Source organism: Dermacentor silvarum, chromosome 1, assembly GCF_013339745.2.
Source record: "Dermacentor silvarum isolate Dsil-2018 chromosome 1, BIME_Dsil_1.4, whole genome shotgun sequence".
NCBI lineage: Eukaryota > Metazoa > Arthropoda > Arachnida > Ixodida > Ixodidae > Dermacentor > Dermacentor silvarum.
Window position 1 is genome coordinate 19,922,674 of NC_051154.1, and position 24,224 is coordinate 19,946,897.

Sequence of the window (24,224 nt, forward strand, 5' to 3'; positions counted from 1 at the left end):
GAATAACTGACATATGAGGATTGATTAACTCACGTGTATACCTGAGCACAGCAGTTCCTGCGTTGGCATATGATGAGATGATTTTTGAGGCTAGTATTGTAGACTGTTCTCTTCTGGTGGCAGCAAGTGAATGCTCACTGCCAGCTTGGATTCTGAAATTGGGATTCCTGAGAACCTGCTAACCTTAGTTTTAGGAAATTGGCCACTTTTGTTAACATAAAGTACTAATTCTAGGTGTAAACAATGCATTGACTAAAGAGGAATACTTTGTAAGCTATTCACATAGCCACTTGTTGATGTTCAGATATTGTGCATTACCACTGGTGTCAGACTTAGGGAGTGAGTGTCTTTTGTGTAGTTTTTCATTAGGGCTGTAGGTTGGTGACAGCTAATATGCAGTGTATCTTGATTAGCCTTCTCATTTCTTTTTAGTGGGAAAGGTGCTTGCATATTTCTAAGCATGCATCACAGGGAGGTGTATTTTATTAGGCAACTTGCGTTAGTTCAGCACTGTGGTATGTTTCCTTCTGTTCCTCTTCTGGCAAGGCTTGGGAGTGGGCTAGTTGGTAATCCATGAGTAGACATGAAGGCCGAAATGGCCCCGGGGGACAGGGAACTGGACATAGTGCTTGTATACCGCATGCGCAAGGTGTTTGAAAACACTATTCCTTATCGCCATAGACACCAGCAGGCTCATCATATCTATCTAGGCATGCGGCTTCTTGTTGGTTGACCCTTATCATTCATACTGTGCAGTTTGTTCAAAGATGGAAGCGTACAGGTTGACGCAGGAAATTAAACGCCATGCAGTCCTTGAAGCCCTTGCCGCACACCACAACGACTTGGAAATTGCCACCTTTCTGAATGTGGCGAAGTCTTTCATTTACAATGTGCGGACAGAACTCATGTGTTCTGGCGGTGACGTGGCATCTGTGGCGAAAAGGAAAAAGCACAGTCAGCGGTCAGACGTCGTCAGAACCCCTGATTTTCTCCGGCGGCTGGAAGTCATCGTGAGTGACGACCCAGGGAAGTCAATGCGGGCCATTGCAAAGGAGTTCCAAGTCACAGAGTAGACTGTCAGGCTCGCTGTGCACGAGGACTTGAGGTGCCATTCCTATGTCATGAGGAGGGGGCAATTTATGTCCGATAAAACTCTGGAGTATCGTCTGCTTCGGTCCAAGCGCTTGCTAAGCAAGCTGTAGACACCTGAGGAGCCTGGAATGCTATGGTTTTTTTTTTTTGTTTTTCAGATAAAAAGAACTTTGACCAAGACCAAAAAGTTAACTGCCGTAATGACAGGTGGCTTTGCGCAAGCGCCGATGATGTGCCTACGGTGATGCACACAAAATTTCCGTCATCTGTGATGGTGTTAGCCATCGTCAGCAATGAGGGTGACGTCATGCCGCCACACTTTCTTGCAGAAGGACTCCGCTTTAAAGCTGCCGCTTTAAACTGCCACTGTTGTAAAGCCCTGGATAAAGTCCGTTTTGAAAGGAAGACCTTATGTCTTTCAGCAAGATTCGGCTCCCGCCCACACCGCCTGCGCCACCCAGGAGTGGCTGGCAGACAACTTCTACGACCACGTCACTCTCGACTTGTGGCCTCCTAGTTCTCCAGATTTAAATTCGCTCGACTGCTATGTCTGGGGCGTTGTTGAGAGAGAGGCCAACAAACAGCCACATAATACAAAATACTCAATGAAGGCATCCATTGCTGACTCAAGGGCCAAAACATCTCTAAGGACCACCTGATCCGTGCATGCAGCCGTTTGCGAAGCCCAATGGAACCGGTTATTGCTGCGTATGGCGGATTAATTGAGTAATTGTGGAAATAAACCGTAAGAGAAGCATTTCCCAAAGTTTGGTGAAAATATGTCTATTTTTGCTGGAGATAATCTTCTCTGCCTGAAGTCAACATTGTGTTCTCAAATACCTAGCTCACCCGGTATGTCCGGTTCTCTCTCCCCTGTGCTATTTTGAGCTTCAACTCTACTCCCTTCTGGTTTTCAATAAAAAATATTGTCTACAGCCTCCCCATCCCCATTCCTTTGTTTTGTTAGGCCCAACTCCAGTTTGTTTTTATTACCCCTGAATTTTTACGCTTTGAGCCTTGATATTTTGGTGAAGTTCTCTAAATTTCCAGAACTATGGTCATATCAGCTTCTTTAATAGTGTTCTCTTCTTGTAATGATGTGCAGCTTCTTTCCAAATCTGGACACACGAACTGCAGATTATGGAAAGCAGTATGCTGACGTCCCCTTATCATCAACTGTACGAGATTCTTCCCAAGAGCAAAGCGAATCTGATGGGGGACAGCACAAAGTTGCTTTTATTTTGGGTAATTACTATTTTGTTCTAATTTACTTGTTGTTCTGAGGTCTTTTCACAATAAGCACCATGAAAGTAACATAGCTCTTCATTGTGTTTACTGTTTAATGTCACATTTGCTTCACAGATGTCACATATTCAATGTTAGTTGGCACTTTTAAATACTCTTGTGTTTCTTGTCATAGATAACAGATATGCCTTGAAATGTCTTGCAAGTTTTCTTGTGATTCATATTTCTTCACACACCACATACCTCAAAACATCACTTTTGAGAAGTTAGCTGTTTCTTAAATAAATTTGTGATGCTGAGCTGCAGTCATGGTGTAGAACATATCTCTCTAGAGCAGACGCAAGTGAAGCACAGTCAGCTTGGCTGCAAAATGACGAGGAACACAAGTGGATGCACCGTCACGCTTCACTCAATTGAGTTGGCAGCTGAGTGCGGGCAATATTTTACCCACTATGGTTCTACCTTCCACTGCCAGCATGAGTGCTATGCATATGTGCTTTGGCAATTTTGTTGTATACAGCCTCTCTCAAAACGCCACCAGAATAGTACATATTTTTCATGGAAAAGCACTGCCGTCTCTCATTTGACACACCTATGATCAGAGAGCCATCTTGTGGTGTCATTTTGAACGAAGGGTCAATATCAGCTCTTCTTGTAAGGCCTAAAGAGATTGTCTTACATTGTGGTTACAGTATATGCATATGCATGAACTTAATTAAACATATCAGTTGCACATGCGTCAGCTACAACTCTTTGGCTCAGTAATTTACTATGCCAATTTCTTGCCGCTCCCGCATCTTTTTGTGTGTGTGTGTATTTATATGACAATTCTTGCATCTAAGTATGCACTTTCTGGCACCCTTGCTTAATTAGTTTGGTAGTTTCATAGCACTCTAGCTTCATTTAATTTTTTAAGTACTTAGAAAAATTTGTCTTTTTTAAAGGGTCAGACTCCATGGAAGAAGCGTCTCCACCACAGCTATTAGTGAGTGACTTGCAGCCTCCATCAACATCTAAAGGACTGGAACCATATCGAACAAAAGATAGGTAATGACTTCTCTGTAAACGAGGGAACAGCACTCTCAATCCTGAATATAAAAGCTTTGTAACATGCCTTACTTCAGATCTCTGCACGTCGGACGCACATAACAGTGGCGGGTCTGCAGTGCTAAATACAGTTTAGCAGTTTCTTTTTACTAGACCTAGCTGTTTCATAGTTGCTTATTTGTTCGCAATAAACTGCAGCAGCTACTTCCCATCAGAGAAATTGTGGCATGTTTCTTTTTATGCTAGGCATCACCACCATCATCATAGGCACAAGCGACGTCGGTACATTTATGACCCGAGCCTAATGGTTCTGCATGATGCTGAAGATAAATACAGGGTCATCACAGAGCCTGAAGAAGCCATGACTCTGCAATCAGCTGATCTCGAAGAGATGGCAAGTAAGTTCTCAATTTTCAATTTATTGTTTGTTCCTGCAAGTACTTTTTATCTATTTATTTATTTATTTATTTATTTATTTATTTATTTATTTATTTACTCATACTGTTGGCCTGCCGGCTCTTACAGGGTGGATCAAAAGCAGCACTTCAACAATTAATACAATACATGAATATTCCAATATTACATAGAGCACAAAAAACAGCTCAATAGCAGCATTTTGGCAATTAGTACGGTACATGAATAAGGCAGTACATGAATAAACGAACATAAGCGAATAAAAAAGATAAACAAAAACATGCCCGTACATAAGCAAAATATTCTGCACATACTCTGATCAATAATACAAGACTATAAATGCAATGTTAACAAACGAGCTCATACACACCAAAAATAAAGCGGTGAGCACGTATACATGCGTGCATCTTTCAATGTGGCTTTAAGTTTTTCTCATATTGTTCTGCACTGGTGCTGTCTCATGTTAAAGGAGCACTGACTTAAAATTTTCTTTTTTTCCTTCAATTTATAGCTGTCAACTCATTACACTGTGAAGCCTCAACTTCTTGGGATTGCAAAAAATAATTTCATCACCTTTTAATGAGGCCAGTCCAAAACGTGTCAAATGCAGTGCATCTTCGGACATGAAGGAGGAGGCAGTTTCGGATTGTAGAGAGGACCTAAAGAAAATAAGACGATACATGGCTGTGTTTTCTTGCTTCCTTTGTGTTTTGTACTCAGTTTGGCTGTAGGCTACAATAATTATGCACCAGCCAAGTCAGAAAAAAAACTGTTGTTGACACAAATGAAGTTTGTGTGTTGGGTATTTAATGGTTGAAATATTGAAATAATGTGATTATTCCCACTCTCTTCTATATCTTTGTGAAGCTTTAACCTGCTTCAACCAGCAAGCACGATGTACCTTCTGTTGTTAAACTATAGAAGTGTTTTTTACATGAGAAGCTAAAATCTTATTTCTTTTTTTCAGGCCATAGATTTGAAGACCAGAAAGGCATGCGTCGGCACAAAATTCTCGCGAAAAACACTGTGCTTTCATTCATGCAGCCTGCATCTGAAGATTCTTCTGAGAAACCACCTCCTTCAGGTTCTGGAAAAAGATACTCTGTTCCATTCATGAAAAAGCTTTATGATCGAAAGCCACATGAGGTAAGTCAAAAGATGTTTAGGAACAAGTTTACTTTGGGTGGTATTGCATGAAAATAGTTTCCAAATAGTAGAAAATAAAACAGTACACCGCGAGCATAAAGTCACAACTTGTCCAGTTGTACTCATTTTCCCCAAAACAATTTGAACCTCCATTGTTGTCGAACCACTTACCTGTACTAGTTGCATGTTGTTGTTTGTACTGTGACTGTATGCAAACAGGGTCAGTTCACACCACAGGTCTGATAGGGAAAGAAGATTATCCTTTTGAAATGCTTCTTTCTAGTAGGATTTTAATGGTTTGAATTAGTATTTCCTTTGAATGTTTGAAACAGCTATTTGTCTGTCTGCTTTTGTGCTGCATAGGTCTTTGTGGAGCTGGACGAACTGGTACCAGAAACATATGAGTGGAAAGAGACGGCACGTTGGATAAAGTATGAGGAAAACCTGAAAGAGGACGTGGATCGTTGGGGCAAGCCACATTTAGCCTCATTATCTTTCCACTCACTACTTTGCCTGCGCAAGTGCATTGAACAAGGCACCGTGCTTCTTGACCTTGAAGAGAAAGATCTCACAGGCATTGCCAACAAGGTAGACTTTTCTTTTGTATCTAGGTGCTAAGCTGCAGCATTATAGTTTCATGCAGCATCTGCCCAGAAATGAGCATATCAAGGGGGGGTATTCTGTAAGGAGTGCTGATTGGCCGGTGGCGCCCGTCTCCTTCTCACGCATACCCCAGCTCAGTCAATCAGAACTTCAGCAGCAGACGAAATGAACATTTTCACTAGGTGGACACTTACAGAATGCTCCCCCAGGAGACATGCCACTGTGCATGGCCGTGTATCAAGGTACAAGCATAATAGTTGAAAGTACTTCAGGTGCACCTGCTGTGCCTTCTATTTCCTGTGTATTGCATGGAGCTGGAACGGAAATACCAAGCTTATGCTAGTGCCAAAGCTGTAGCCTGTGCGCAGGCTACAGCTTACCAGAGCGCAGGAGAGTGCAGGAGCTGGTGGTTGTTGGCAGAGTACAATGCGAAGTGGTGGCAGAAGAGTACATGCGTAACCTCTTACTTAGCGGCACAGCCAGTTTGGTGAGTTGCCAGGTAATTGACAGCTTGCAGGAGTTTTGAACTGCTTATTCACCTGAGTTACAAGTAGCATAGTGCACCACCAGATTTCAGCCCAATCAGCACAAAATGATCCGTAAATCTCTTCGTTCTGACCTAAAAGAGGTCGTTTATATCAATTTAAAGGAAATTCTCGCTTGGTTTAAACAATATTTTATGTTTATGAGTTTCTATGGGAATTTCGAGGGGAATTGTGATTACTTCATTATATTACAGGAAAGCTGTGTTTTCTAAGAAACACACGTGGATGAGCATAGAACCTACAAAACATAGTGCTGCAGGGAATCAGGATTTAAATTTTTGAAAGGAAATATGCAGCTAAACCTCAATATAGCAAATTCGGAAAAATCTGCAATTTGCTTCGTTATATCAAAATTTCGTTACATTGAAATTAGAACTTTTATGCAAATAAGTACAGTCGCCGATGGATTTTTCTTGCACGGAAGCGGCCGAAAATTTTCCGAATTATCGGGCAATTGGAAAGAGGAAATTTGAATGAGAAAGAAATTCGTTTTGTTGAATTTTAGAGTAGGCGAGGAAAGATACAGCTTCTTGCCGTCTCGGCGATGTCTTCACATTGGCAGTATGAAGTAAAGCCAGCCACGTTTTCACCTCCACTCCGCCCCCGTGGCTGATAGTGTCCCCCGCTGTAGGGAGCAAATGCTTCGCCTGCCTCTTGCTTCAACACGTCTTTGAAAAACGAGATTACACTACCTCTAGTACTAAACGTGCAGGAAAACAGTGTACATGATGCCACACCATCTCGGCACGCCCACTCTTTGCACACGTGGCAGATTATCTCTAAGGCAAGGTGCCTGAGCTGCGTATGCGTTCAGCCGTGCTAACAGCCATGTGCAGCCACGTCCCCACCCCCCCTTCCCCCCACTCGCACTTAATCTCGTTACCACCCGCCGTGGTTGGTCAGTGGCTATGGTGTTGGGCTGCTGAGCACGAGGTCGCGGGATCGAATCCCGGCCACGGCGGCCGCATTTCGATGGGGGCGAAATGCGAAAATACCCGTGTACTTAGATTTAGGTGCACGTTAAAGAACCCCAGGTGGTCCAAATTTCCGGAGTCCCTCACTACGGCGTGCCTCATAATCAGAACTGGTTTTGGCACGTAAAACCCCATAATTTAATTTTTAATCTCGTTACCGCGAGCCCGGTCCTCTCCCTTTTTCCCCTTGCTTGTGCAGGAGCACGGCGCTCATCAAGCCACCCTTTTTCTCGGCTCACCCTCACACGCTTTCACTCACACTCAAGGCACACAGCATGTAGGGTGCAATAGAATCTTATTGCACCTGGACTTTATACGGAACCGCTTCTGTGGTCACTCTTAGCTGTGCCACACGATTTAAGAGATGCGTTCGCAAGCAGCCGCTTGTAATTCAACCATTTAACCAACTGCGTCCGCGTAAGTTTTCATTTATTGTCTTGGTATTCTTTTGCTACTGCAGTGAAATTTCATTATATTGATATCGTGTATATAAACACAGTTCGTCCTAAATACTTGGTTTTCTATGGACAAGAACTTACTAAAGGTTTAATACTTCGTTATATCGAGAATTTCATTATATTGAAGTTCGTTATATCTAGGTGCAAGTACAAAGTAATAAATTGTCTTTAGCATTACTTCAAATGGTATTTACACAAGAGAGTGTTACATACAGGTAGCATCTAATTGCCTGCTTTGTGCAATATTATGTGAGAAACTGTGCTTCCCAAGTTATAATTTATTGACGCGCTCCTTGCCACCAAAGTCCAATACTGAATAACTAATGAAGAGAAGTGCACAGAGTATGAAAGCCAGTGTTGGTAAAACATAAAAACTGTGGGTGTTGCAGTCTTACAAAATCGATGCACAGTTTCCATTGATATGCAGTTATGTTTTGGAAAAAAAGAGATAAAGAAAATTTCATTAACAAAAAATTTAACAAACTGCTGCAAACATAATTTTTACAATGTCCTGCCCTCTCATGGCCTACACTTAGGTGGTTGACAACATGGTGCTGACAGAGCAGATATCACCAGAGAGCCATGGTGCTGTTTTGCGTGTGCTTCTGTTGCGTCACCGGCATGCTGCTGAGAAAGGCCTGAACACTTTTCTGCGTCGCAACTCATCTGGTACATTCACAGCACTCAAGTAAGCACTATGGTAGTTTGTGCTTTACTTTCTTTTTTTCTGTTCATGCTTACTTGAAGTCGGTAGACTGCAACAATATTGCACGGTAGTGTGTAAGCACACTCCAGGGATTGTACTCTGGGTTTCATCCTAGTTAGAGGTAATTCACTTTCCACGCATTTTTTCAACCATGAACACCTTAATGTTGCATTATTATGACTTGGTGGTTGCTGTGTGACCTGTTTTGTAAACCTTTTCGCAGCAATGTCATTGACAGCTTTGCAGCTGATTATGGGCAGTGCATCACTAGCAAATGTATTGATGTGAAGGGGGAAAGGATTGGTTAGAGTAGAAGCCATATTGGCATTAAGCTGTGTGATGAATTTTTTGGTAGCCAATATATGTAAGGTGACCCAGATGTCACCTAGCTCATGGTGTTGGTGCAGTACCAGTGTGGAAAAAATTATATTTGCCTGCCTTGGAATGAGACTTGAAGCATATAGACTCAGAATATGTCATTGTATTTTGCTATCATTTCTTTCGCAAGAAAAATATTTAAGATGGTGTAAGTAAAATGTAAGCTTTTGAACATGCTTTTGTAAAGGTTAAAGCAAGCACTTAAGAGCCCTGTCAAATAAAGCAATTGACTCCAATTGGGAATTGACTCCATTTTCCAATTGGTACCAATTGGAAAATGTCCAATCGTAAATTAGTACATAACTGGACCAATTAAACCAACTGGAACGTGACCAATTGGTTTTTCTTGGAGTGACTAATTGTACCGAATGGGTGCCATTTGGTTTGAAACCAATTAGTTGGAATGGCCAATTGCACCAGTGGGCAATACCAATACACATATATACCCCACAAAGCAAAGCTAAATAGGATTCCAGCTTTCAGAAACAGGTTTGCTATAGCCTTAGTACCGCATGGATATGTAGCTATAACTCATTCCAGTTTCCTTGAATGGGTTCATAAACTGAAAGTATGATTTGCCAGTTGGTTACGTTCTAGCTAGTTTATTCCTATTGGTAGTCCAATTAGACTCAGTTAGGAATGTAAGGTGGGCCTAGTTGGTTCAAACTGGCAAGTCCAATTGTACTCAATTGGTTGCATCCCTGACTCAATTGTAACCAATTGGAGGTAAGGATTTCCCAGTGGGGCCAGTTGATTCCAATTGGCAAGTCCAATCGGACTCAATTGGTTTCACTTTGACTCAATCGTAACCAGTTGGAACTAGGGATTTTCTAATCTGTACCCAATCGTAACCGGTTGCAAGTAAGGATTTTCGAATTAGTGCCTATTAGTCCCAGTTGATTCCTATTGGAGAAGCTAATTGGAGTCAATTGTTTTGTTTTTTTTTGACTGAGAGAGCATTGAGACGAGGAATTTCCAGCTGTGCACAACTTTTTGCACTAGTTCAAAGATTTTTGAATTTGAATCTAATAGGAAAATAGTTCTGTTTGTAGAGGACTACAATGTTGCCAGTTTTAATGTATATGCCATTTGGAGAAGCAATAACTTTAGTAAGGGGAGGTCAAGGTATTCTAGCTATAAATCGCAGAAATACCTGCTTTACGTGGTTTTGGCAGAAGTCAATGCAAAGTTCGGGGGCTTCTTGAAGATTTCTTTCAAGGGCATCAACAAAAAAAATTGCAAGCAATGTTCAAAGAAATTTTATTTACCCATCTGACTGAAGGAAAAATCTTTTTCTTGGCAAAAGTTGTTTGTTCTACACCTGTAGCTATACCTGCCTCCTTTTCTTTTATTGGTTGGCTAGAAATGGCCACTTTGTCGCTTCCTCATCTTTGAGCAGGTCAAGGAGGTGCTTTAAAGTTCCTTTAAGTTTTTAAATTTGTTTGTCCATATTCTCCAGGTCTCAACAAAACAAAACATAAAAAGCATTTTTTTCTCACACTGCTTCTCACTGACTGGTGTATTTTTTTTTTTTTTTTTTAAGAATTGAATGTATGCAATGAAATTCATGGTTAGTCTGAGCATGCAAGTGCACAACTTGTGTACCAGCTGTGTAAGCTGGTGGAAGCATTGTTTCAAAGGCTGTCAATGCTGCACAGGTGTCAAGGGTGAACCTGTGCCACATGTAGCGCATTAGAGTTTTTAGCTTGTCCGCAAACTTCTTATGTTTGTGGATTACCAAGTTACCGGAGACTTGAATGTAAGTGGCCGAGTTGGTACTGCCACTTGGTGGCGCAGAGAACAGCCAGACAAACACAGAGCTGTATTGCAGTAACCAAGTTTATTCTGCTTTGCTGCTGGCATAAATTTTTGGCAGTGGCATAATCGTGGGCACGTTCCCTTTTAAAAATTTTTTTCGACAAGAACACTCGCGTAACATAAAAACATGTCTAAGCCATTGCGATTAGAAGTTTCACGAGATGTTGCTACCAACGTTGTTTCTACTCTACACCTCTCCGGCAACCCACTAAACCACACATCGTAAGAAGTTTGCAGGCAAGCTATAGCTCTCGATTGTGTGCTACAGAGCCAGCGGCTGCCTTGCTTTTCTACAAGGGAAATTGCTTGGTCCCATCATTGGCTCAACTATAAATTTTAAAATATGGATGGGCACCCACAAATCATCTTGTATAAGGTTGACCACTTTGGTTGCTCTTTTTTCCAGGTCACTGCGGTCAGCGTCACTTGTTAGCAACTTCACATCTTCGTCACAGGACCATGTAAATGGAAATGCCGGGAACCGCAGCATGCCTTTGCTTACTGCAGATACACGGATCTCTATTGACAAAGGCGTAACTAGTCTTCCACTCAAAATTTAAGGGAGATAATAGGGGTAGAATTTTCATTTGATGTGCCTCACATATACTTTATTGCAGACACGTGACGAGACTGAGCCGTTTCTTCCTGGATGTTCCACGGATGATTTGCGCAAGCCTGATGCCAATATCCTCCGAAGAATACCCGAAGATGCGGAAGCGATCGCCGTGTTAGTGGGAGGCTTGGATTTCTTGGAGCAGCCCACCATTGCCTTTGTCAGATTGGCACAAGGGCAAGTGATGCCTAATTTGATGGAGGTAGGTGACTGCTGGATGGTCACTCGTCTCTAGTGACACCACCTCACTGTTCCATCCAGCTTGAACAACCTGCAATGTATCAACTGCTGCGCATAAGTTACCAGATGATTTAGTTTCCTTTCATTACGTTCTTTCTCTACTTTAGTTTGATTTTCATTTGTCACATCTTCCTAACAACACGTGTTGGATCATCTACAATGCAATGAGGAGTCTAAAAGTTCTGTCTAAAAAGAATGCATTGGAGAAAGCGATAGGAAGTAAAAGTGACCAGGCCTTTTGCATGGTGACCCGCCGGGGTTGGTTAGTGGCTTTGGTGTTACGCTGCAAAGCACGAGGTCACGGGATCAAATCTTGGCTGGGGCAGTAGCATTTCGATGGGGGCAAAATGCAAAAAAGCCCGTGTACCGTGCATTGTTTGCACGTTAAAGAACACCAGGTGGTCAAAATTAATCTGGAGATGCCAACTACGGCGTGACTCATAATAATAAGACCATGGTGCTGGCACGTAAAACTCCAGAATTTAATCTTTTTGCATGGTGTCAGTGACTGACTTGCTGTGATTGTCTCCAGGTTTAGAAAGTAGCAGTTAGGGTGTGAACCAGCATTATCAAGAAGAGTGAACAGTTATAGCAATGTTTTAGCAACAAAACAAAATTAATTGTTTTTGCCTCAAATCGCAAACTTGGGCGATATATACCTGCAATCTGCACCTGAATGGAGTAGCCCTAGAGCATGTACATGTAGATGCACATGTATAAATACTTGGGAGTGACACCTGATTTGTCTTTTCATCGGATACCTTTGTAATAAAAAGTTTACCCTAGGTTGTTTGGCATTAAATCTCAAAGGTACTTTGGTAAGGAACTACTGTGACTAATATATTTTACCATCTTTCATTGGGTTATCGTTTGGGTTATCGCCTATTAAATGCGTGCATTATGCTTCCAACGGGACTTGCACCACACACGCTGTGAAATAGATAGGTGAAGATGCTTATCGCAGTAGGATTGGCGGTGATTGCTGTAAGGGCAACATGCGGCGACCGCCAGTAGATTTGCTGGTACCGGAAAAGAAAACTGAGTGTGTGCCATTATTTTCATGTGACATGGGTGGGTGAGTAGTGCTGTGAAGCTGCCGTCGCAAGCGGCTACTGCTCTTGATCATGCTACATGCCTCGCTTCTTGTCTTGTTCACATGGGATCTAGCGGCTGGAAATCTTATCATATGATCGCAGTTTGGCGATGGACTGAACGGTGGTGCCGAAAGATTGTGTTTTTTAGGATTGTATGAACCGGTAAAAAAAGCGTAACGGTATTGCATCATTTTTTGTGTTCTGAATCACGAACATTGGCACTGGGAAATCTTTGTAACGGGATCATATCAACGAGGTTCTACTGTATATCCTGTGTGTTCACATATGATGTGAACACCATTTATGACATGTCTTTATGATATTTATGCCTTTTTGTTTGCATTGCCTTTTAATTATCTATTTATCTAATGGATCCATCACTAATGTAATAAGCCTGCACATATCAAACAGATCAAACAAGCGTCATGTCACCATTTCTAATTTCCTTATTCTCCCCTTCAATCCCCCCGCTCCCTCTGATGTTCTCAGACTTCTTCTTCTCATTCGGTACGCTTCACTCCCCCCACCTTTTTAATTCATCCCTCCTGGGATGGTATTTAAACACATTTGCTATGGAAGCCGATTCTTCATTTTCGTTCGCGCCGATATACCAGACAGTTTTTAAGTTGCCTTGCTGACTTGCAGTTTTCACGACACGATACGGTCCTTTATAGACAGATCCAGTATTTGATAGCCCCTTTCTCACGAGAACCAAGTCTCCTACCTCCAGCGCTGGTAACGTTGTGTTTTGCTTCTTATCGAAGTTTCTTTTCATTCCTTCACTGTATTTTGCTTGGCTGTCTTCTGTCCTTCTTTGTGTAAGCTGTATCATCTTGTCGACTCCCAAGGATACATCAGCGGGAAGTTGGTTTTCCAGTAGCAACAAAGAGTGGTGTACATCCTATACCAGTTGTGTGTGATCGGTTATGATGAGATACTGCTGCTTCAAGGCAGCACTTCCATCCTCCCGGGAAACTTGGGTACATGTTGATGTATTGCTTCAGTTCCTTCCCAAAGTTTAGCGGCATTTATTGCTTCTTGGTGAAATGAAACAGGCGTGACCGCCAATCTCGACATAGCATCAGTGTCTTTCATGCAAGCTCCCGGGCGATGACTGAGTTCAAAGTCAAACTGCTGAAGCTCGTTCACCCAGCATGCGATTTTTCCTTTAAGTTCCGCCAACTTCAAAAGGTTGTGGGGGTCTTCCCCAACCCGTAACGCGGGCAATCGCAGCTACGTAGGGTTCGGGCGAATAAGGCAACAAGCGAGTCAACTCAACAACGTTTATTGCTGTGGGCAATAAAACACACTTGCAGAGGGAAGTCCGCTCTGTATAATAAGTAATAAAATAGGCTTGCCTCGTTGCGTGTGGTAGTCACGCAAACGAGGTCACTCACGGGTTGCAGCGGGTAAATCCAAATGGGCAGGTAGGTGTAGCGAGGTCAGAGAGACCCGGGGGTCTCTCTGTTGCGCTCTTTTATACCTTTTACCTTTTCGCGAGGGGAATGTCCTCCTCACCTGCCGAACACTTTCCTTCTTCCCGCACGGGCACGCGCATCGCGAGAGGCGAGCGAGAACCGGGAGAGGGCAAAGTGCATCTCTTCCGTGTTCGCCTGGCTCCCGCTGCGTGCGCACAAGATGTCCGCCCGGCTCCCGCCGAGTGCGCTACGTGCGCAAGCGACGGTGAGCGCCCGCGGGAGAGGGTGGCAGCGTGTGCTCCCCGCAAGGTGTGTCAGTGCTTCATGATCAGTATAAAGCTTGAATTTTGATCCTTCTAAGTAGGAGCGGAAGTACCGAATGGCCTTTAGGACAGCGAGGGCTTCTTTCTCAGTTGTTGTGTAGTTTACTTCCGTCTTGGTGAAAGTGTAACTGTAGTAACCCACCACGCGAAGCTGCTGATTGGCTACCCGGGTGGAGTCTCGTTGATACAGAACCGCTCCTATTCCATAATGCGACGCATCTGTATTTAGTTCAAATGGAAGCGAAAAGTCTGGAAAGCAAAGCACAGGGTCAGAAGAAATTAGCTGTACTAGCTCTTCGTATGCATTCTCTTGTCCATTGAAAAGGTACATCTTTTTGCGTGAACCTTGTTAAGCACCATGTCTTCATAGCGTAGTCTCGAATAAATGCTCTGAAATGGCCGGCTAGTCCCAAAAATACGCGAAGTGAATGGATGTCGGAAGGCTTCACAAGTTTAGCGATGCGCACCACGGACTCTTTGGTATTTTTAGTGGTACCATCCAATACTCAACCCAAAAAGGTAACTTTGTTTTTAAAGAACTCTCTCTTCTTGAAGTTTACCTTGAGTATGGCGTCAGACAAAGCAGTGAGAACATGCGCAAGGTGTTCTTCATGTTGCTGCTCACTCTTAGAGTATACAATGATGTCGTCCACATATACATTGCAGAAGTGACCAATAAAAGGGTTCAGAACTGTATTCATCATCTTCTGAAACCAACTGGGCGAGTTTTTCCAACCAAACGGAAGACAGTTATATTCATAAATGTCAAATGGAGTCACAAAGGCAGTGTATTGCTTGGTTTCTTCTTGAAGTGGCATTTGCCAGAAGCCTTTGCACAGATCTATCCTGGAAAACCAGGTACAGCCGCCTGTTTCGTCAATGATGCTGTCTATCCGAGGCATTGGAAATGGGATCAAATGCGTTTGGTTGTTGATCGCTCTATAGTCAGTGCACAGCCTAAGGCTACCGTCTTCTTTTGGGGCAATGGTGATTGGTGATGCAAATGGCGATACAGATGGACAGATGATACCAGCATCTAACATCTTTTGAAGCTCCTCTTTTAGCCGTGTCTTCTTTTCTCTTGATAGGTTGTATGACTTTTTCCGGACTATAGTAGTGTCGTGTAATTTAAAGGGGACTTGAAACTTGGTGGTACCAGTAGGATAGCCTCCCAAGCAGAACAATTCCGGGTAGAGTCTCTGAATACTTTCTCCATTTTTCGGCCTGCGAATTCGGTTTGCATCAGTCAAAGGTTTGGAATTCTCTTCATCAGGGCTTACAGACACAGTGTCGTCCCAATGAATGTTTAGCCTCAACGCTTTCATGTCCGGGCGAGAGAGAAGGAAGTCGTATTTGACACCTTCTATCACCAAGGCAAGAACCTCCGCGTACTGCGACTGATATTTTATCTTTAAGCTTATCCATTCACAGTGTTCTTTTTCACGACCATCATACCCTCGTACAAGGACTGATCTGCCTGTGAATATGTCTTCTGCATTTGCTCTGCTTCTCTTGAGTATTGATATTCAAGCTCCACTGTCAACAAGAGCTTGCAGGTTCTGTACATTCACTTCAAGGTGTATGTGAAGTAAACTTGAAGAAATTAGTAGGATGGTCTCATTTAGTTTCGGTTGAACACACTGAGGCTTTTGTGGCATTTGTTTCTGTTTCAACAGTGCTGGTGACTGCAAGGCGTCACCGGGTCGTGAGTCGGTGGCTCTAAGTCTAATATTTGCACTGTCTTTAAGTTGCGGCGACCTTGCATCCGAGTTGCTTGACTGAGTATCTGACTGGCGGGAAACATCTGGCCGCGTCTTGCAGCTCCTCTCAGACCAGTAGTGAGGGAATACTTGTCGGAGCTCTAGTAGAGCTTCGAGAGTTTCCGGCCCTTTTATTTGTGCATGCCGTTGCAAATCTCTCGGGAGACCGTGAATTACAAGTGCTAAGACTGATCTTAATGGCAACTCTGGTTCAGCAAGTCGAAGCAGTCACTGCTTCTCAAGGAAGTAGTCAAGCGGTGAACCAGACCTAAAACGGTAGAACAGCGCCTGGTCCCATCGCTGTACGCTATTTGTTTTGAATGTAGACAGGAAGTTCTCTTTCCACATGCACCAAGGTTCGCAAACATGCTCTAAGAACCGCAACTCATGCTACTTTTTTGCTACACCACTGAGAAATTGTCGCATGTTTAAGACCAGGTCTTGGTCAGACATCCATCCATTGTATTTCGCTGCAGCCTCATAAAAAGTCATCCACCCTTCTGGGTTATCCGAAGACCCGTCAAAAGTTTCAGGCCGTAAAATTTCAGTTGGGTGGTTTCTTTTGTGGCATAAAGCAGACAGGAGAGTTTCCGTCATGGCATTCTGTTGCAAAAATTGTTGCGTCGTTATGGCCCGAAGAATTGTTGATATCTCGTCACATGATGCAGCACGACTGAATGGTCGTCCGAGTACAAGCTGGTTAAACAGGGTCACTGGGATATTCACCTTCGCGGAACCTCGTTTAACAAGCTCTTCGGGTGACATAGAAACTCGATCCAGAACAACATCCAGGAGCTCACCCGTTGTTGTGTCCAAAGAGAGGTCGACCGGGGAATCATCCTTGACTTGGTAGCCTTTGAATACCACTCGGTCGTTGTACTTCTCCACGAAAAAAGTTACACACATCTTCGTTCACTTGTCGGCTGCACCAAAATATGTAATAAGCCCGCACATATCAAACAGATCAAACAGGCGTCATGTTGCCATTTCTTACTTCTTTATTCTCCCCTTCAATCCTCCCCGCTCCCTCCGATGTTCTCAGACTTCTTCTCATTCGGTACACTTCAACTAACAAAATTGACTAAGGATCTATATGACTCGCCATGTTATTGTTTTCATTTTTCTTTATCTATAAAGATTATTTTTACTGTATCCATGTGCCAATACTCAGACCGCAGTGTTGTTCCTGGGCACATTAATTAATTAATTTATTTATTTATTTATCAGAGACCAGGGCTGGTATTCTGTAAGAGTCCAATTAGTGGACTGTCCGTTTCGGCTGTCGCTGATTGGCTGCTGCTTTACGTGCAGGAAGGTGCCAGCCAGTCTCCTTCCTGCACGTGAAGCAGCTGCCAATCAGCGACAGCCGAAATGGACAGTCCACTAATTGGACTGTTACAGAATACCGCCCCAGGAGACTTTCGTATTTAATAATAATAATAATAATAATAATAATAATAATAATAATACTTTATTGACATTTGGTACAGAAACTGTTTAACTTTACTGAAATTTGTTACCTTTTTGCCCCTGAACCATCGCAGCTAATTATCCAGCAGCATTTCTTTTTTCTATGTAGCGTGTGTCTTAGCTAGAGCCTTTCTGAGTGAATTTCACTTGCAGGTTCCTATCCCTGTGAGATTCTTCTTCATTTTGCTGGGTCCATCAAATACTGATGACCTGGACTACCATGAGGTTGGTCGTTCCATCTCCACACTGATGTCAAACAGAGTAAGTTTCTTTAATGATTATCCACATCTCTTTCCTGTACTCAATTACATGTTATCCAAAAGAAAATATTTCGTGTTTTTTTTAATTGTATGTTTGAAGCATCCTGAAAAGTCTTGGGATATGTACAACTGGGGGGTTAGTAGCACCTGTTATGAAGCTTTTCAAAACTATTCCAGTTTTGAAGTGGAAAACTTGGTTATGATTTAACCCTCAGCAGAGCAGTGTAATTTAAAACTAACTTTAAACACATCTAATGTGCTCTTTACCATTTTTGCAAAGGTATATGCAAAGTGACACAATTATCGCACAAAGTTTAAAAAAAAAAGAGAAGCCGTTTACGTGGACAAAACCAACTGTATGCTGTTAGTAGCAACTTGAAGAAGCATCCAGTATTTTTGTCATTATTAATTGGTATGTAATGATTAATGAACTTGTTAATTTCTATATTTTGCTAAGAGGTTTATTGGCAACGGATGCAGGCGAACGGGTAGCACTCACAAGCGTTCGGCCAAGGACAGCAACCACGAGCTCATGCCGGTGGCGATGCTGCTGAGGCACAGGTTACTCTTCTTCATTACAATCACCCTCCACCGAAAAAGGCGCCATCCTGGCGGCTTAAGGCGAAGACACTACTATTGGGTCGTAGTACGGCTTAATGCGACAGACGTGGACAAGTTCGCGGAGGACGTTTGTTCCAGAACGCGGTAGGGTCTGAGGTATTTCGCGACAAGTTTTGCGGAGAGGCCGGGTGTGGGAGCGGGTACCCGAAGCCAGACCAGAGAGCCAGGGGAAAATGTTGGTGCGGAACGGTCGGCAGGTTGATGGGATTGCTGCTGCCACTGGTCCTCGGTGGAAAAAGAGCGGGCAAGCTGGCGGCATTCCTCAGCATGTCGAGCAGCTTCAGACAGCGGAGTACTTTCGGACGCATCAGGTCGATATGAAAGAATTGCATCGAACGTATTAGATGGTTTTCGGCCATATAGGAGAAAGTATGGGGAAAATCCAGTAGTTGCTTGGGCCGCAGTATTGTACGCATACGTCATGAAAGGGAGAACTTGGTCCCAATTTGAATCATCAGAGGCGACGTACATTAATAGCATATCACCAAGAGTACGGTTGAAGCGTTCTGTCATGCCGTTAGTTTGCGGATGGTACGCTGTACTTGTGCGGTGAATGATTCGGCATTCGTCGAGTAGTGCCTTCAAAGCATCGGCAAGAAAGGCTCGGCCTCTATCGCTCAGAAGTTCGCAAGGGGCACCGTGGCGCAGAACGAAATGGTGTAACAGAAACATTGCAACGTCGCGGGCGGTGGCAGTCGGCAGAGCGGCGGTTTCAGCATAACGGGTCAAGTGATCCACGGCAACAATAATCCAGCGGTTCCCTGCTGGAGTGGATGGTAGCGGTCCGTATATGTCAATACCAACACGATCAAAGGGACGACTAGGGCAAGGAAGTGGTTGTGACGGGTAGACTTGTCCGGGAGGTAATTTACGGCGTTGGCACTGAGTACAGGAGCGAATGAACTTTCGCACGTAGTTATACATGCCGCGCCAATAAAATCGGAGGCGTAGTCGAGCGTAGGTCTTGAAGAGGCCGGCATGCGCGCACTGCGGGTCCGCGTGGAAAGCGTCGCAGATAAGGTCACGGAGATGTCGGGGTATCACAAGAAGCCACTTGCGTCCGTCAGAAAGGTAATTACGACGATGAAGAAGGCCATCGCGAATGCAGAAGTGGGTAGCCTGGCGGCGAAGAGCGCGAGATGGTGAAGAGGTAGATGGATCAGAAAGGATGGTGATGAGAGCACTGATCCAGGGATCCTTGCGCTGCTCTGACGGCATGTTGTGCAGTGCATGTGATGTAAGTGCGGGCTCAAGGGCGGATAGGCAAGCGTTGTCAGCTGCGACCGGTGATCGAGAAAGGGCGTCAGCGTCCGTGTGTTTGCGGCCAGAACGGTAAAGAACGCGGATGTCGTACTCCTGTAGCTTAAGGGCCCAGCGAGCAAGTCGGCCAGATGGGTCCTTGAGGGTGGACAGCCAACAAAGGGCATGGTGGTCAGTGATGACGTCGAAAGTGTGACCATACAAATAAGGGCGGAATTTCCCAAGGGCCCAAATAATGGCTAAACGCTCTTTCTCTGTAACCAAGTAATTAGCCTCGGCTTTTGTCAGAGTTCGGCTCGCGTAGGCAACGACATATTCATCGAACCCCGCCTTCCGTTGCGCGAGTACGGCACAGAGTCTGACGCCACTGGCATCGGTGTGGACCTCGGTGGGGGCGGCCGGGTCGAAGTGACGGAGGATAGGTGGCGAGGTTAGCAGGCGGCGTAATTTCATGAAGGCGTCATCGCAGGCGGGTGACCAAGCTGAAAGTTCGTTGTCGCCGCTTAGAAGGTCTGTCAGGGGTGCACTTATAGATGCGAAATTTCGAATGAAACGTTGGAAATACGAGCATAAACCAACGAAACTTCGAAGCTCCTTTAACTTCGTCGGTTTTGGAAAGTCAGCGACGGCGCGGAGCTTGGCTGGGTCCGGAAGAATGCCGTCTCGCGAGACATGGCCAAGAATGGTGAGCTTTCGGGCACCAAAACGACATTTTTTTAAGTTGAGTTGAAGTCCCGCGTCAGTGAGACATTTCAGAACGTGCTCGAGACGGCTGAGATGTGTATGGAAATCAGCGGAAAAGACAACGACGTCGTCCAGGTAGCAGAGACATGTGTTCCATTTGAGGCCGCGTAAAATATTATCCATCATCCTCTCAAAAGTGGCTGGAGCGTTACACAGGCCGAAAGGCATCACAGTAAATTCATATAATCCGTCAGGTGTCACAAATGCTGTTTTATGTCGATGAGATGGTGCCATAGGGACTTGCCAGTATCCGGAACGTAAATCCAGCGAAGAAAAGAACTCCGCTCCCTGCAAACAGTCGAGGGCGTCGTTGATGCGTGGTAACGGGTAAACGTCCTTGCGCGTTATCTTGTTCAGACGTCGGTAATCGACGCAGAACCGAATAGAGCCATCCTTTTTCTTAACAAGAACAACCGGTGACGCCCAGGGACTGCTCGAAGGCTGTACAACGCCGCGCTTGAGCATGTCATCAACCTGGTCATCAATTACACGGCGCTCCGAGGCGGAAACCCGATAAGGGCGTTGCCGTAGAGGTGCATGACTGCCGGTATCTATCTGGTGAAAAACGGTTGATGTGCGACCCGAACCGGAAGCAGGGCTGTCAAAAGAGGCGCGGAACTTCTGCAGCAGAGTGAGCAGCTGGCTTCTTTGTGAAGATGACGTTTCATCGTCGATGGAGCGGTTGAAAGCGTCGAGGAGAGCCTGATCAACCGCGGGGTCACAAGAAAGTGCACTAAGGTCCGTAGGAGCAGAAGCCGCAGGAGCATCAAAGATGCAGAAGGTGTCGACCGGCTGAACAAGGCCTAGGCATTCGCCATGAAATAAAGGTAAAGGGCACGCCGTGGGATTGTCGACGAGCATCTTCGTGGCGCCACTGCGAAGAGTAAGGAGAGCAAAGGGCAGCGGAGAACATTTGCGGCGAAGGAAAACTTTAGAGGGCGTAAAGAGAACAGTGCCCTCAGAAATAGCGGCGCACGATACAGGGACAAGCAGGGAAGAGCACGGAGGAACGGCATTGTCTTCGGACACAAACAGTTTATTACTAGAAGGGTGGTCGTCGATTGGCTCAAAATCGTGAAGCGCAGAAAGTTCAAGTTCGGCGTGGCAACAGTCAATAACGGCGTTGTTAGTTGCAAGGAAGTCCCAGCCTAATATAATGTCATGGGAACACAAGGGCAGCACGGCGAATTCGACGGTATACAGAACTCCTTGAATGAAGACTCGTGCAGTACAGGCAGCGAGAAGCGTAATGTTTTGAGCAGTCGCGGTTCGAAGGGAGAGGTCGGGTAAAGGCGTCAGAACTTTTTTTAGTATGCGACAGAGTTTGGCGGAAATTGCAGACACTGCGGCTCCTGTATCGACAAGTGCCAGGACGGCGACTCCTTCGACATACACTTCAATTACGTTGGCTGGAGAGGGACGAGGACTTGAGCATTTCGACGTAGACGCAATTCGTGCCTCGGGAACTGCGGCCATCAGTTTTCCTGCTCGGTGGGTCCGGCACGGCGACGCTTCGGAGAAAGCGAGCGACGACGTGGAGATGGTGAGCGGCAGGTAGGCGCGGGTGAGCGATCAGGACAAAAGGAAGAGGTAGGAAGGCTGGAAGGCGAAGATGAAAATTGAGCGGGGAACGGTGGCGCTCGCCAGATGTTCGGGAAAGGAAGCATGCGACGACGGCAATGGCGCGCCACATGACCAGCACCACCACAAGCAAAAATATTGGATGGTCATCGAAGGTGCGCCATTGTTGGGAATAAGCTCCGACTCGTGGCTGAGAAGTCGGAAAATGCTGTCGATCTGGTAACGGAATAGGAGGCGGCGAAAAGGTCGGTGGTCGATGCATAGCGGGCGGCGAGAGCGTTTGTGGGCGAGGTCGGGTAACTGCTTCGGCATACGTGAGAGTGCGACTCCGAAGTTCCAGGGTGGTCGAAACCCAGCACCTCCACCACTTGCTAAGAGGTTTATTGGCAACGGATGCAGGCGAACGGGTAGCACTCACAAGCGTTCGGCCAAGGACAGCAACCACGAGCTCATGCCGGTGGCGATGCTGCTGAGGCACAGGTTACTCTTCTTCATTACAATTTAATATACTTATTTTAACTTTATTATATCATAAAAATGAGGCAACTAAGTTTCTGTTTTCATGATACTACAAACTACTTCTATGTTTATACATCATAAATTTTTTATATAGCTATGCACAGTGCCATCCTGTGCAGTGTGAAAAACAGAAGCTTTTACAGATGGAGCCTAGAAGCTGCATGTACATTTATTTTGTGCATGCATACAGTTAGTGCACTGGACATTCTTGTTGTGGCTGCCATGTTTGTGTTTTGGCTAAAGCTACTGACATTTCTAAATAGAAAAATATTGCAACAGATACACTTGTTGGGATCTGTTAAACAAAACTTCCTTAATTTGTTTTAATTGAGTGCTACGCAAAGAGACACATGCCACATGATGTCTTTTAATGTCAACTTGTGTAATTTTTTACACCTTATGCTTAAATGCAAGCACAAGTTCACATGGCTTCATGGTATGTGACATGGATGCAGGGTTGACTTGCAGGCTAATGTGATGTTCTGTGAGTGGTGAAGGAAGCTTTGTGAACAGAAATGTATGAACAGCAAAGGTTAAAACATAGCAATGCATGTTTAATGCTTCAACACCTCTGACAAACACATGATCAATCAATTAATCACCCCCACCACATGACCCCTGCGGTCATGGAGACCTGCCATTCAGTCTATTTGGCTTGATGTCTTTTGTCCTGCACATGTTCTTCATGCTTTCCCTCTTCATGCCACACCTGTGTGGAAGAACCCCAGCTATGTCTACTTGGTGAGACAGTGATGCTAAATCCGAAGGTGAAGAACCAGGGCCTCATGATACACCTAAGCGATTGAAATGTGATGGCATTATCAGGATTTTCAGGATTGCACTGCCTGCAGTATCAGCTCATGTTACAAACCACGTTAAACCCTTTGTGAGGACACATGTGTGCTGGTGCCAGGATCAGCCCACCAAGTCATCACCTTTAATTACACATAACCTCTGGCATCAGCCGAGTTTTCTATTACGGAGTCTCCAGGATTGGCCCAGTTTTGATCACACAATCTCCATGATTGGCACGCTTCACTAGTAATCTGCCTCTGGAATCGGCCCATATTTGGTAAGAAACCGACCAACAGACAGTCAGGAAACCTGGAGGGGGGGGTTAAGCAAAGAACTTTGATATTGGTGCTAAGAAAATATGACCTTGTGCAGTTTTTGGTGGAAGTTATACAAGTTGTGAACATTTCATTTTGTTTCTGTGTCTGTTTTGTGGAATGTTTCTTACTGGAATTGTGCCTTGCAGGCTTTTCACACTGCAGCATACAAAGCAGAAGATCGACGTGACCTGCTGAGAGCTATGAACGAGTTCTTGGACGACAGTGTCGTTCTGCCACCCGGTGACTGGGACAGGAAGTCTTTGCTGCCTGTTGATGACCTCAAGAAGAAGTACGAGGATATTCGCAAGCGCAAGATGCAGACAAAGAAGCCGGCTCCCCGTTAGTCTGTTTTGGAATTGGTTCAAGGCAGCAAGCCCCTATGTGAGAGTGCCTGTGTGCTAATGCTGTGGGGAATGCGTGTTTGCCTGCTCCTGCTGACCTCCTCCTGCAGAAGCAGAGAAACTAGCAGTGATCTAAGGACATGTTGGAACTAGGTGTGGCACTGCTTTTTGCTGTCTGCTGGGGCTCACTAAGCTGGAACTCTTCTGCAGTCTGTGAGCTTCGTACACATCAAATGCAAGCAGTGAGCAAAGAATACCTATTTACATAAGCATTGTGTAATATTTTTTAAATACTTTTTTGTAAGTTTTTATTATATTTATTATTATTTTTATTATTATTTTTTTTTAAGAATAAGCCCGACTCTTGGCTTATAGTACCTTGGAGCAGGGCAAACAGTCCTTTTGGCATTCATTCAGCTGATTTGAAAATTTTAGATACTAG

The 24,224-nt window shown here is 44.6% G+C and overlaps 1 protein-coding gene across 9 annotated transcripts in view; it reads left to right on the plus strand.

Annotated features, from left to right (window-relative positions):
- The window catches only part of LOC119457576 (band 3 anion transport protein), a 200,516-nt gene that overhangs the window by 149,705 nt on the left and 26,587 nt on the right, over nucleotides 1-24,224 (plus strand). For 8 of the 9 annotated variants that reach the window (XR_007466297.1, XM_037719223.2, XM_049665117.1 and 5 more), the window contains 10 exons: nucleotides 2,198-2,337; nucleotides 3,282-3,384; nucleotides 3,631-3,782; nucleotides 4,766-4,944; nucleotides 5,308-5,532; nucleotides 8,061-8,212; nucleotides 10,833-10,959; nucleotides 11,044-11,241; nucleotides 17,498-17,605; nucleotides 23,588-23,780. Coding sequence is in view for 8 of the 9 variants with exons in the window: in XM_037719223.2 (XP_037575151.1) it covers nucleotides 2,198-2,337; nucleotides 3,282-3,384; nucleotides 3,631-3,782; nucleotides 4,766-4,944; nucleotides 5,308-5,532; nucleotides 8,061-8,212; nucleotides 10,833-10,959; nucleotides 11,044-11,241; nucleotides 17,498-17,605; nucleotides 23,588-23,780 (1,577 nt within the window). In the remaining variant the exon portion in view is untranslated. The remainder of the gene's footprint in view (nucleotides 1-2,197; nucleotides 2,338-3,281; nucleotides 3,385-3,630; nucleotides 3,783-4,765; nucleotides 4,945-5,307; nucleotides 5,533-8,060; nucleotides 8,213-10,832; nucleotides 10,960-11,043; nucleotides 11,242-17,497; nucleotides 17,606-23,587; nucleotides 23,781-24,224) is intronic. The other variant, XM_037719207.2, reaches the window with a different exon arrangement.